Raw genomic sequence first — 14,304 nt, 5'->3', positions numbered from 1 at the left:
GGTGTCTTGGCGCTATGACTCAGCTAACGATCTCTGATTGAGCATATGTCTACCTTAGGAAGTGTTGTCCTTGTTTTTATTCCCTTGTTAGCTACCATATATTTTGCATTCTTAATGTACTATTAATATTAGACAGCTCCAATGTACTTCTTCGGTTAACCGTGGCAAGCTGAAAGGGAACTTCAACCTGCCTCCAAGATGCACATATATCTGCAGAAGATAGGAATGAGGAGAAGTACTCCAAGTACTACGTTTGGACCCAGATAAGGCTTTGGCTTTTAGTACACTGTCCTCCTCTGGATGCAGAGGCTGTTGAACGCATGCAATATACCCGAGAGTACTGGGCCCATGTTACAATAATCTATATCATGTATGGGGGACACTGAAAGTCATTATATAGGACAGCGGATTGAAAGTTTAGGTATTTGTTGCTCTAACACAAAGAACGAAAATAAAGTTTTGTTTTTCAGTGATTTTACATAAGACAGCAAAACTGGGGTTCGAATTTGGTGCTAGGCAAGGCTGACATGCAACCTCTCCCAAGTCTCCAGGGACCCGGTGTGATGATGGAATCACAGATGTTGTTAGTCTCCCTGTCTTTCTTTTTTTTTTAAAAACATCTTTTTATTGAAGGATTGCAAATTCAATCATAGACAACCAGTTACGATATGGTCCACTATCATTTTGCCATCACATCACCACCCTTGGAACAGTACTTCAGCATTCTAGTCTGATATCGATTCATCTTCGCTCTTTAGTCTGTGATCGAGTCTTTGTCTCCTATTCCCTTTTGGTATTTCTGTGGGGCTGGTGCAGAGTCCCTTTTTATAATTGTTTCATTTCCCCCAGATTGAGTCCCACTACTTTGGCCATACCCTGACGCTATATATTGCCCTCTCTGTGATCATACAGGAATCCAAGTCTTTCACCCAGTCCTACAGCAACAGTGCTTCTGGAGCCCCCAGTATTTAGCTGTGCTGCCTTTCGCTATCATCATTCCCAGTGTCGCCCATATATGCCACTTGCTGCTAATAATTCCTTATAGCTGGGTAGTCCCAAATCAGTTGGTAAAATGTGCCCTCCTGTCCACAAGCTCGCTGGCAGTATGTTGTCAGTCCCTTGTTTATTTTAGCTACTGTGTGGTTCTAGGTAGGTATGTTCTGTGAAGGATTTTCAGTTGGACGAGTCTTAACTTGGGAGATATAGCTGCCACTCGAGGAGAGCCCTGAGCTTCTTGCCAGTCGTCGTCGTCCAGCTCATCTAAGTCATGTGCCAGAGGTCCCAGAGTTTTTCCAGCGGACCCGAGGAATTATATATTAGCTTTTCATACATCTGGGAAATTGCTTTCTTGCCCATATATTCTCTGAGGAACCTATCCTCAAGGGGTGAGGCTTCTGGGAGACTAGCTCCCAGTGGGATAGCTGCCCTGAGTTCGTTTCTCACTTGGAGGTATCTAAATGATTTGGTCGGTGCCAGTTCATATTTTGACTGAAGTTCTGCTAATAGGACTACCATCTTTTCCATAGATCTCCCACTGCTGTGATACCAATCAGATGCCAGTTGTTGAATCCCTTGCTTGGGTGTAGTCCTGCTAGTCTCTCAATAACCCAAAGTAGAGTAATTTGAGTCAGTTTATCATTCCACCCTAACCTTTTGTCACTCTGTGCCAGAGGGCGATCGTATGTGCCATGGGTCCCATCAACGTTATCCCCCACGGTTTCATGTACAGGACTCTCAGGTATCCTCCCTCTCCCAAGAAATGCCTGTCCATCCTATAGGCTGTCTTGTCCCGACGTCTATGTACCCATTGGTTTACCACCATCAGTTGTGCTACCCAATAATAACTTTCTAATTGGGGCAGTGCAATGCCCCCATCATACCACCCTCACATCAACTTCTGGGTGGCTATTCTCAGGCGCTTCCCTTTCCCATAATAAGCCTTGGACTTCGCTCTCCACAGCCTAGAAAAATGTAGGTGGAATCACAAATGGGGAGTTCTGTAGGATGTACAGAAATCATGGCAACGCTATCATTTTATATAGCACTGCACATCCTAATAGTGATAGTGGGAGCTTCCTCCATTGTTGGTCGTCACTGCGGAGACACGTCAGTGCAGTTTGTATGTTGTGTAAAGAACCGGACAGGGTCATCTGTCAAGAATATTCCAAGATATCGGAAGCCCTCTGTTACCACACCAGTCTCGCAACCACTCTGGAGGATGGGGGAGTTCCACTTAGTACATAAATTGTGGATTTTGACCAGTTGATAGAGTACCCTGATTGCTCTGATGCAAATCAGCTCTGACCCTGTGCCCCATGGGAAACAGTCCAGCCCGAACTACCAAGCCATGTCTTTCCCAGACCGGAATCAAGCATCCAAGGACCGGTTTCTGGCTATCAGCCTTCATTCAGCCTGGATAGCTTGACTCCAGTGGTGTGGAGAGCCTGGGACTCACGTCTGAGTATACCCAGCACACTCGGGGTGAAAATTGCAAAAAACACAGTTGATGGACAGAATGTAGAACAATGTCATACATTCACCCCAGTACAAGGATCTGGGCCTAAATCCATTGTTTTTTTGCACTCCACACCACCCTGGGTTAGACACTGGCTATATGCAAATCAGCTCTGACCCTGTGCCCCATGGGAACAGTCCAGTCCGAACTACCATATAGCCAGTGTCTAACCCAGGGTGGTGTGGAGTGCAAAAAAACGATGGATTTAGGCCCAGATCCTTGTACTGGGGTGAATGTATGACATTGTTTTACATTCTGTCCATCAACTGTGTTTTTTGCATTTTCAGGAGCCAGCACAGGCATATATAGGTCAGCCAAGAAGGCCTTTGATGCCTCTGCTGTATAGCTTTTAGAGTACACACTGGCGAAATATTGTATAATAGTATCTGCTATCTCTTGGAGGACATTTATCGTGGCCCCGTCTATTGTTGTGATAATACTCACCCACTGGTTTGTTTTTTCGTGCCGCTCCAGCCAGGCCAGTAGCTTTCCTGTCTTATCGCCTTGTTCATAAATATGGTCTCTAGTAGCCTACATTTTGGCTCTAGTCGCCTCCTGAGGCAAGAGGTTTATTTCTGGGCTAGCTTTGACTCAGTCAGAGCTGCTCTCAGCACAGCACTAGCCATCTTTTCTCTCATTAAGAGTAAAGAGCAAGGCCATCAGGCAGGGAGACTGTGAGAAAGCCAAGAAAGAGGTGGGTGGTGGTGGAAGTTAATGGCTGGAGTTTTAAAATATTTAGCTTGGGGCTTTAACAAAGAAATCAGCAAGATGTCATGCACTTTACATTCCTTGCCATATATGTTATGGAAAAGAGGGAGGAATGGCCAGAAGGAGGTTAATGAGGGAGGAAGGCATTACACATTGTTTTTACATTTTTAGATGGCACATTTGGAAAGATAGGAATGTGATGAATAAAACCTTTTTCTCAGCTGTAGCTCCCTATGTCTCCTCTACAAGTGGGCAGTCGATCCACGGGATCAGCTTACCAAACGTGTGCTCATCAGAGAGCATACAGCAGATGGGTATCTATCAATAAGCCTGAGGACTCCACCACACAATTCAAAGTAACCTAATAGTCAACTCTTTCTATGCTTCTATTGTCTATGATTTTATGTGTTACTCCATGGGGGAAAACAACAATGTTATTGATATTTACCAAATTATAATTCTGTGCATCAACACAGATATAAGTTTCTGCTAAAAGCCCCTTGAAATCGGAGAACATTAGCGCATTAGTACAAACACGTACTTGGTAGATACATAGACTACGGGGTAGGTTTAGAGTTTGGTGGATAGTTTTATTGCCATCGCCATGGCGGAGATCTTTATTCCTGCCCTGGTGATGATATTCCACCAGCCAAATGTAGAAATGTCTGCGGGCTCAGCAATCTCTTTTGCATTTCTTGGAACTGCCCTTATAGCGGTTCCTTTAAATGCATCGAAAATTTGACAACAGCTCCGTCAGCACGACAGAGCCGTATGTCAAATGTTGCACTTTTTTATTTTCAAAAACGAAATCCCAAAACAGGATTTTGTTTACAAAATAAAAAATAAAAAAAACAATGACCCCTCCTTGCCATAGGAGCTTTCTCCCATTGCCTGGGGATCATTTTGCTGTTTTCACTGCCCCTTGTCATCATGTTTTACCTGGCAGTGCCGCACAACGAAACCTGGCCATGTGTTGCCCACTTTAACTAGGGCAGGCAGACAAATGGCCAGACCTCTAGCGGCTTTTAATTTGTCGGAAATAGGGCTGTATGTAGGTGGCGGAGACCGAGTAGTTTCTGCCATCTACATATTGAAGTTCTTCCTCACTCTACATTAGGTGGATGGAACTTTGCTTTGGAGGAGAGGGTACTCTGAGGTATGCTGTTGCGATGGTGTACCCTCTCCTCCAAAGTCAAAATTAGGCCCTGAGTTATTATCTGCTTCTAGAAGGTCATTTTAAGTACTTTATCCAGTAATGAGAAGTTTGCTATGACAATGTTTTAAAAATGTTGTAGCACATATGAAATCAGAAGGAATAATTTGCAACCCTGCCTTGTACATCTTTCAGTTTGTAATGCTTCAAAATGCATACTATTTTTTCACATGCTCTTAGAATTATCTCTTCAACATCCTCCTGTAATACATATACTAACTCTTTTAATTCTAGTAAAGAACAGTGTTCCTGTCGCTGTGCAGATGGAAAGTCAGCATGCAAATTTTCGAGATGAGCTAAAAATTATACTTCTTTTTATGGCTAATATTACCAGTAGGAGTACATTTACCTCCTGGTACAACATATACAATAGCGATGATATACAAAAGCATTTATGAGTACAGGAAGTAGAGCTACAGGACTGCACACTAAGGCATTCTTACATGCCTTTGTCAATCAGCCCTAGAATGTACAGTTCCTTATTAGTAAAATTACAAAGATGTCACAGGCTTTTCTATTTGTAATCATTGCACATGGGAATTGCATGAACATTCTCATTACACTCAATTTCAGATGCTTTGAGGCTAATTCACAAAGGTATGTAAGAGTAGGTAAAAGACTACTACATGAGTACTAGTTTACATGGGATGAAGGGAGCCGGTCCAATCTTCCTTCTCAGTGAGCAGGACAGGCCTCAAGCAGTAGGGTAGCCCTCTAGCAGCAGCAGAACAGATCTTTGGGGATCAAGCAGGCCTCAAGCAGCAGGGCAGCCCTCGAGCAGCAGCAGAGCAGACCTTTGGGGAACAAGACTGGCCTCAAGCAGCAGGGCAGCCCTCTAGCAGCAGCAGAGCAGATATTTGGGGAACAAGACAGGCCTCACGGAGCAGGGCAGCCCTCTAGCAGCAGCAGAGCAGACCTTTGGGGAACAAGACAGGCCTCACGCAGCAGGGCAGCCCTCTAGCAGCAGCAGAGCAGACCTTTAGGAAGAAGACAGGCCTCAAGCAGCAGGGCAGTCCTCTGGGGAACAAGGACGTCCTTCTTCTATAAAGTCCACAGGTCTAGAAGGGTACTGAAGAGTGGCTCTAGAGGTCCAATATTTATACCTCATTTCACCTTTGAATTTGGGGAATATCCCATTCTACCCTTACAACTGGTTCTGGAAAATTCTTCCTTTCCCCTTTCAATGCTCCAAGAAATCTGGGGTGACAAAAGACTAGTTGCAAATATCTTTGTGTATGAGGAAGGCAAGCCCTTTGAAATGTAAGTGGGGTGGGTACAGCTCCACTCCTAACCATACTGTCCACAGCTAATTCCCTGCGTGTCACCATCTGGAAGGAATACACAAACCCCAACTGCAGAGCCATTCAAAGTCTTGTGACAAGGACACTGGCAGAAGGCAAGAATGATTAGGACAAGAAAATGATAGTTTTCTAAAAGTGTGACTTAAAAGCTGAAGTTACCATTAAAGAGGAATTTAAATTACAATTCATTTGAGTGTAAACACCATATCTCTATCCGACCCAATCAAACGATATCACTTCTAAAAGTAATAAGGTAACACAGTGTTAGTCAATAAGAAAGATAGGCCTTACTGCTGTGAAAAATGACATTACGCCTTTTTCACAGCCAGGACATGTAAAACCTTAAGCCACATGCCCTACTTTTTAAATATAAAGCTCTCTGCCCTATGAACCTTTACAGCCTACCTTAGAGGGGACGTATATGTATTTAAAAGAAAGGTTTATACCTGATGTTTATTTTCCCAGGTCGAAATGGCAGGCTAAAACTGAAGTGGAGGTTTGGGACATGTTTAAAAAAGTTAGTTTAGCGGGTGCCACAATAAGTATGGCAGGCTCACTAGTAGAATTTAATTTACAGCCCCTGGGCACATGCAGTACCATTTAATAGGGACTAACAAGTAAATTAAATGTGGCAATCCGGTAGATGCCATATGCAGCATGTTTTAGGCAGAGAGCACAAACAATTTACTACTGGTTAGTGTTGAAAAATGGGTTCAGCAACAGAGGGGAGACCCTGCAAAAAGGGCCAGGTCCAACATCAATCATTAAACACATGTAAATAACGATGTTCTCTAAACATTAATGGTGAGCAGAGATCTCAGATGTTGCTTATGTAATTTAAGGACACACACAAACGGCCTACGGTTCCCTAGATTTGTACAGGCGTACACAGTGTTTACTTCCTGGCTCTTTTTGATCTCGCTATTAGCCTAGCCATCTACAGATACATTTCTGTAGTGAGCATATGCTTCTACAGAGGTAGAAATAACTGCCATGGCCTAATCTACAGTACAACCACAGAAGCCTGCCCTGGACATTCACCAGGTCCTTCTAATCCCTGAGCCACCCTGCATTCAAAGGTACCTTTTTATTATGCTGTTTCACAAAATATTTTCAAGGACTATGATAGAGAGCCCTACTCAATCAGGGCTCTCTAAAATGTGGTTAGTATTAGTATATGACTTGCTCTTCCTGTGACCAAGTATACAGGACACCATATGTCTTATTTGTTCAAACTGTACACATGGCAACCTTGCCACCAAGTGTGCAGTGGCAGTCTGTTATTTGTATCCTTTCAGTTTATGGTCTAGCATGTTATCTTCTAAGCTGTTATTATTCTATATTCATGCATAACCCATTGCTCAGCACAATGTCCTGTAGTAACCTGGTCTATTTTGAAAATTGGAGATTTCAAACTGGATTTCTTTTTTTTACATCCATTAAGACACATTCAACTGTGTTAAGCATTCTTGTCTTTCACAAGGTACATTTAACATTGGACAATATAATATGCACATATCAAGAGCTTTTTGACAATTCACAGGTTGTGTAATAATTCATGAAAACATCAAGAAGCATATCAGCTCACTTTCTACTTAGTTGAGTAAATGAAGTAGATAATCTCACCCAAGTAGGAAACTCCTTCCTCTGGAGTAATTGTTCCGTATTTAACCATCATCTTCACAAAATCAATCAATGTCTTCATTATGGTAATCAATGTTGCTTTCTCCTTTGCTTCTGTCTCTGTAAGGTAGAATTCATGCATATAAAGTATGTTTCTCACGTGCCATACTCTTTTCATTTCAATTCTCTGTGTGCAATATTGTATGGAGTGATCTTCAGTGAAGGGATTCAGAGCATTCTGCATTGCACATTATACAGAGACAATGAATCAAATGTATGTAAATCGGTCTATAGGAAAGGTTACATAAGTCAAAGATTACAAGTTGTAGAAATCACGTCATCCATACCAATAATCAGTATATTTTAGGAGTGTTTGGTCTGAAGAAGCACAAACTCTGGATTTAAAATGTCCCACAGTGGTTAAGGATGGCTTTACCAATAAGAATGTATTTCTACCCAAACTAACCCTTTTTAGCAACATTAGGATAATGAAAGACTGGGGGAAAATATGTTTCCAACCTATGCCTTGCAGTTTGCATTCACCTCCTTTGATGACAGTTTATAGCTCACTCTGCTATATTGGGATTGTAACTTATGAACTGCAAGTACCAAAAGGATCTCTGTGACAAAAGCAGTAGCCCAAGGGGATGTGCACATAAAATACAATTCTGTGATCTGCATATTACACATTCTTTGTGGCAGGCATATTAACCCTCTGGGCTACTTTATGATGATTCAGAACTGCCACTTAACAAAACTCATCTCTCACTGGCAGGAATATTGATCACGAGAGTTATCGTGACATTTTTATTGTTGCCTGAAAACTGTCTGACATAAAAGGAACTCTGCAGCGAAGCCTCTTAAACTCGTCTGCTATTTCTAAACAAGTGCCCAACACCCACAAAGTGAGCACCACATGAAGGATTTATCCTGTCTCTGGAACACTGGGATACAAGAGGTGGAAGTGAAAATGTAATTAAAATCCCTGCATCGCCCATATCCCCCCTATGAGAGTCACATGGGACCACTCATTTTAAACAAAGTTTTAGGTGGTACATAAAGTGGTTTGCGGTGGATTGGATACATCGACAGGCAAACTATATGCTTTTCACTTTTATTTGCATCAGTGTTAGGGACTCATTTGCAAGAATGTCGGCAGCTAGATCCCACTGGGATCTGATTTACTAAAAGAGGCTGCACTGTGATATTGTTTAACGGACAAACAAAAGAAGTAGGAAGATTGCCAAATGGGACATAAAAGCACTGCACTGGCACTTTATAGTCGACACCGGCAAGTAAAATAGTGTGCCGCATGGAGGCGCTGTCTAATTTGGAAATGAACAATACCATAGTTGTTTATCAATTCAATATACATTAAAAAGAACTAATGCCTGCTGCCCAAGCCATCCTTCTAGTGTTGGCTGCTTGGAATAGTGTGAATCGTCAAACTTATAAGAGTGTGATGGTTAGTAGTTGTATTGGTACGGTCATAGGCAGTCCTAGCAGGGATACTGAGTGGTACGAGCTGCAGTGGTCTGCCTGATGAAGGTCCTGGCACTTAATTATTTACAAGTTAAGTACTGTAGAAAAGTGCCTGACCGAGTGCTGTACTGTAGGAATTTACTGTGGGTGTGTAGTCATTCTGGCAAATGCATCCTTATACAGTGGATTCCTGGTAGCATTATATGGGCATCTTCATATATGATACTATAACACCAGCTATCAACCCATAATCCATAGAGTACAACAGAAGGCTGATATTTGTTTCAGACAACGATAGACCAGAGTGGGGCGCTATACTGGTGAGACTGCAGGGAATAAAATGGACTGAGTTCGCTGTTGCCATTACTGGTGGTGAGCATTTATGGGTGCGACCACGGAGAGGTGGGCAGTCTGTTTATAAACTACAAGGAGTCACAATAACAAGAATATTAGACACTTTCTGAAGCAGCCGTTGATGCACAGAAAGACCTGGGATTTCCTGAGTACACCTGGTCTGACACTGAACCTCAAGATGAGCTGAGTGCACACATCTTCCACCATCTTTGTTTGTGGAAAGGCAAATGTTTCAACACTTAGAGGTTTTGCAAAGCACTATGTGGCGCATCTTTCTTTTCTTTTTTGCTTGTGCAAACCCATGCCTCCACAGAGGATAACACCTTAGTGAAAGGTAGACGGACTATTTGAAGCCACCAGTCTACCTTTCTCTGGAGACAAATGCAATAAGAACAATTGACGGACAAAATGTTGAACAATATCAAACATTCACTCCACTACAGAAAACTGGGCATAAACCCATAGTTTTTTGCTCCCCGTGTCATTCCAGTATAAACCCAGCCATACGCAAATCAGTCTTGACCCTACTCCCCATGGGAACAGTCCAGCCCAAACTGCCAGGCCAGGTCTTCCCTCGACCAAAAATAAGCATCCTGGGACTGGTTTCGGGGTTTCATCCCTCATCGGCCAGGCTAGCTTGACTCCAGTGGCATGGAGAGCAAAGGACCCTCTTGACTCCAGTGGCATGGAGAGCACAAGACCCAGGTCTGGGCATACCTATCCCACTCGGGGTGATAAATGCAAAAAGAATAATTGATTTACAGAATGTTGAACAACATCAAACATTCACCCCAGTACAAAGCTCTGGGCTTAAATCCATCCATCGTTTTGATGCCCCCCATGCCATTCTAGTTTAAAATGAGCCATATGCAAATCAGTCTTGACCCTGCTCCCCATGGGAACAGTCAAGCCTGAATGGCCAGGCCAGTTCTTCCTTGGACCAGAAGCAAGCCTCCTGGGATCAGTTTCGGGGTTTTCACCTCTTATCAACCAGGCTAGCTTGACTCCAGTGGCATGGAAAACACGTACCTAGGTCTGGGCTTACCTGTCCCACTCGGGATGACAAATGGAAAAAGAACAATTGATGGACAGAATGTTGAACAATGTCAAACAGTCACCCCTGTACAGAGATTTGGGCCTTAATCCATCGTCTTTTTGCTCACCATGCCATTCCAATTTAAACCCATCAGCCTTGACCCTGCTCCCCATAGGAACAGTCCAGCCTGAATTACCAGACCAGATCTTCCCTGGACTGAAAACAAGCATCCTGGGACCGGTTTCAGGGTTTCACCCCTCATCAGCCAGGATAGCCTGACTCAAGTGGTATAGAGAACATAGGACCCACGTCTGGGCATACCCGTCACACTCGGGGTGGCACATGCAAAAAGAACAATCAATGGACAGAATGTTGAACAACGTCAAACATTCACCCCGGGAAGTTTGAGCTAGACGATTCCCATGAGAAGCTAGGTCAAGACTGATTTGCATATGCCTGGGTCCAAACTGTGATTGCGTGGTGAGCAAAATAATGATGGATTAAACCAAGATCTTTATGACTGGAGGTGAAAGTTTGCATTGTTCAGCATTCCGTCCATCAATTGTTCCTTTTGCTTTTATCGCCCTAAGTGGGAAGGGTATGGACGTGGGTCCCATGCTCGCTGCGCCACTGGATTCAAGCTAGCATTGCTGTTGAGGGGTGATTCCCCAAAACAGGTCCCAGGATGTTTGTTTCCAGTCCAGGGAGGACCTGGCTTGGCAGTTCGGGCTGGACTGTTCCCATGAGGAGCAGGGTCAAGACTGATTTGCATATGGCTGGGCCCAAACTGTGGTGGCATTTTGATCCAAAGAACAATGGATTAAACCCAGATCTTTGTGACTGGGGGTAAATGTTTGCATTGTTCAGCATTACGTCCATAAATTGTTCCTTTTGCTTTTTTCACTGGAGACGGCAGACAGCCTTTATTTCAAAAGGTAGCACAGATCTTCTTGCAAGGGGGTGCAGTTAGTGTCTTCCCTGTCTGCCGTTGATGTCTGCGGAATCTCTAGGAGACCCAAACACCCCTCAAAGATGTAGCGTTAGGGGGCCCACCGACTTTGCACCGTTTCTTCATTTACTGATCCAAGATAGTGAATACAAGTTAGATGGGTAAAAAGAAAAAAAAAATACATTTTGAGATGGTGCTTGGTTAAACTGTGTAGCAGCTTGAGGTGTTGCAGTTAGTGTGTCTTCTAGCAGCCTCTTTGCCTCTCTGCCCATGTCAGTAATATGGTGCAGGACCACTTCCGAATGCAAACAAGGGCATGGTAGTGGGATCCATATTACAGAAGTGTCGCACAAGCATCTATCGCCAGTTCTGTAATACCATAGTGCTATGAGGGCACAAAAAGCTGACACAAACACCAGTCGTGCCCCAGGGCACTATGCATAATAAGGCTTGTCACCTTCAAAGTATAAATGCCTCAAGCTTAGTCTTGGAAATTCAGATTAGTATCTTCTAGAAGTCCATTGTTCCTTTATTGTATTGTCTTTCACCAAACCTCTCATTGACCAATTCCATCTAGTCAGTCGTTTGTTTCACTGTAAGGCGTTACTTTTCAAGGTACTGTTTTTGATAGTTTTGTTCTGGTCTCAGGCTGTTGGAATGCCAACTCTAAAACATTAAATACCCTATTATGTAGTTTATAACTGTACCATTTTTGGAAATTTGGCTAGGAGAAACCTCAATATCGCAAGATGCAAGGGGCATATCATCAAGGCCTTGAGATAATTATCGCTCAGCGCTCTTAGCGCGAGGATAATTATCGAGGGCCAACTCTGAATTTTATCGCGGAGATAGCGTGCTATCAGTAACGCTTATCTCCAAAGCAATAATATTCAGAGCGCAAGCTGCCAATTGTGCGATTATCGGTGGAAATACAGCGATAATTGCACAAGGTTTGGCGAAAGCTTGCTGATAGGGCAAGGCATTCTTAGCCATGACATCCACCTTATATAGGATATCATGGCTAAGTAAGTTTTGAAGCAGGCATAAGGAAAGTAGCGATAACAGAGGTTATCTCTACTTTGCTTGTCGCTCTGCAGGTTAGGGTGCCCATTGATAATTGGAGAATTGTCGCTAAGCAACATTTCTCCAGTTATGTCAGGACAATGCCCACTTTGCATCTCATTAGAGATGCAAAGATGGGCGTTGGGGGAATGGGCGATAATGCAAGGATTCACACGATAGCGTGACCTTGCCGATTAGGCGATAAAATTATTGCCGCTTTCTGTCCCAAAACGGACGCTAAAGCAGCAATAATTTTATCTCCGGGGCTTGATGATATGCCCCTTCGTGTTAAAATACTGCAATGTGAAATACTCTTTAAACCTAGATTTGAGAGGCGACACATAGTTGGCCAGTAGCCATGATCATGACTCAAGTCTTTACCATGAAACAAAAACAACTAACACTCATGCAAAACATTAATTTTTAAACTACACTTGACTCGATCTTGTAGCTCAACAGCAACAGTGCCACTTGCCCTCTAATGCATTATAACAGGAAAATGATTAAAATAAAATCTCCAAGATATGGTTTAGCCTGGTGAGATTTCATTTAGAAATTGGTGTTTTATCATCTCACACTTGTGATGGCCTGATTTTGTCTGCCCCGGAGGTGATACAGAATGTATAGCACCTGATAAAATTCGGATACCCCTGTGTTTGGAAGTCATCGTGTACAGAAAATTCCACCTACCACGATTTTACCCTGATAATGAGACATAACAAGTGGATGATGGTGCTTACTGCATCTCTTGGTGTATATATGGAATTGTTCTCAAAATTCAATAGGATTTGGAAACTTTATCGGATTTGATAACTACTGGGTGTGCTAATCACACCATTTTTAATTGTGGTTCCTGCACAAGCAGGTGTTTGCACAAAGATGGCCACCTACTAGGGGACTTGTAACCAGACAGTATTAATTGCCTTATCTGTGGAAATGACCAAGGACGTCTTCAATCAGTAACCACTCCCATGGATGTCATTTAAATGTAAATGTAAATGTGGATATACTTGTAAAGCGCACTGCCGCCCCATCTCAGGGCATCCTGGCGCTGTATACCGCTGTGGAACCCTTCCTGGCTTTCCCTGTGAGACGCTCCCTACTGGGCACCCCCAAGGTGAAGCCAGGCATCCCCAGAGCTATTGGGGCCGTTGTGGAGATTAAGAAAGCTATTGCCCAGAGTTGCAGAGTGGGACCCATGATTAGAGAATTACTATTATTATTATTACTGAGGCGAGAATTATCCAGTCTGCGGACATTGAGCCCAAGACCCTGTAGTATACAAGGCTTGAGATGCCCTTGAGGGGTGAGGGTCTTCTCCCATACAACTCTGCCAGCAGCAGTCACGCATTGGTTGCAGCGGAATATAATGCTTGGTAAGCGCCCAAGGGGTGAAGGCAGCTGGGGCAGTAGATGATGCTATTGTGAGCAGGACCTCTCATTACAACCCACCCTCGGTTATCTCTGCCTTTCTACTGGACAATGTGATATACATTGTTCTCTCTGGCACTGCAGTTACGATGCACTTTGAGCAAGTATAGATTAGGGTAGGAAGAGAAGAAGGCAGTCTCATATACCAATAGGGCTAATGTGAGCTGCCATGTCGGCGAAGTCTGTTTTATGTGCAGTTGACCCTATATGCAATACATGTCAACCAATCCGATTCCCATCGAGGACACATGTCAGGCAGACCCATCACTGTCTATATTTTGAGGCTGCATATCCCTATGGCGGGAAATGTGCATATCCAGAAATCAATACTGCTTTCTATCTGTAACATCTTTATTCGGGGGTATGACTCAGTACAACATTACCTGGGTTTAAACTTTTCAGAAGGTGGTAAAAATTTGGGAAATACTCAAGGTCTTCAAAATCATCTTCAGGTGACAGTTCACTACGTCTTTCTACGTCACTGGGGGGCATCCAGGACCTCTCCCCAATGTCACCATTATAAGTTGGGGCTGAGGCGCTTTGATGAGCGTATTTTGCGTTCTCCTGTAAAGTCAAATAAAAAGGAAAGTCACTGAATAAAATATAAATAAACAAATGGTTAGAAACGTA

General features: G+C 43.3%; 1 protein-coding gene across 1 annotated transcript in view; it reads right to left on the bottom strand.

The window, feature by feature from the left end:
• SCG3 (secretogranin III) overlaps positions 1-14,304 on the bottom strand; it is a 246,014-nt gene that overhangs the window by 171,660 nt on the left and 60,050 nt on the right. The window contains exons 7-8 of the mRNA XM_086958295.1: positions 14,058-14,238; positions 7,364-7,480 (exon numbers count right to left, since the gene is read on the bottom strand). Coding sequence (XP_086814421.1) covers positions 7,364-7,480; positions 14,058-14,238 — 298 coding nt within the window. The remainder of the gene's footprint in view (positions 1-7,363; positions 7,481-14,057; positions 14,239-14,304) is intronic.

This window comes from Lissotriton vulgaris, chromosome 2_1, assembly GCF_964263255.1.
Source record: "Lissotriton vulgaris chromosome 2_1, aLisVul1.2, whole genome shotgun sequence".
NCBI lineage: Eukaryota > Metazoa > Chordata > Amphibia > Caudata > Salamandridae > Lissotriton > Lissotriton vulgaris.
Note: the sequence above shows the minus strand (reverse complement) of the source record. Positions and strands in the feature narration are given on the sequence as shown.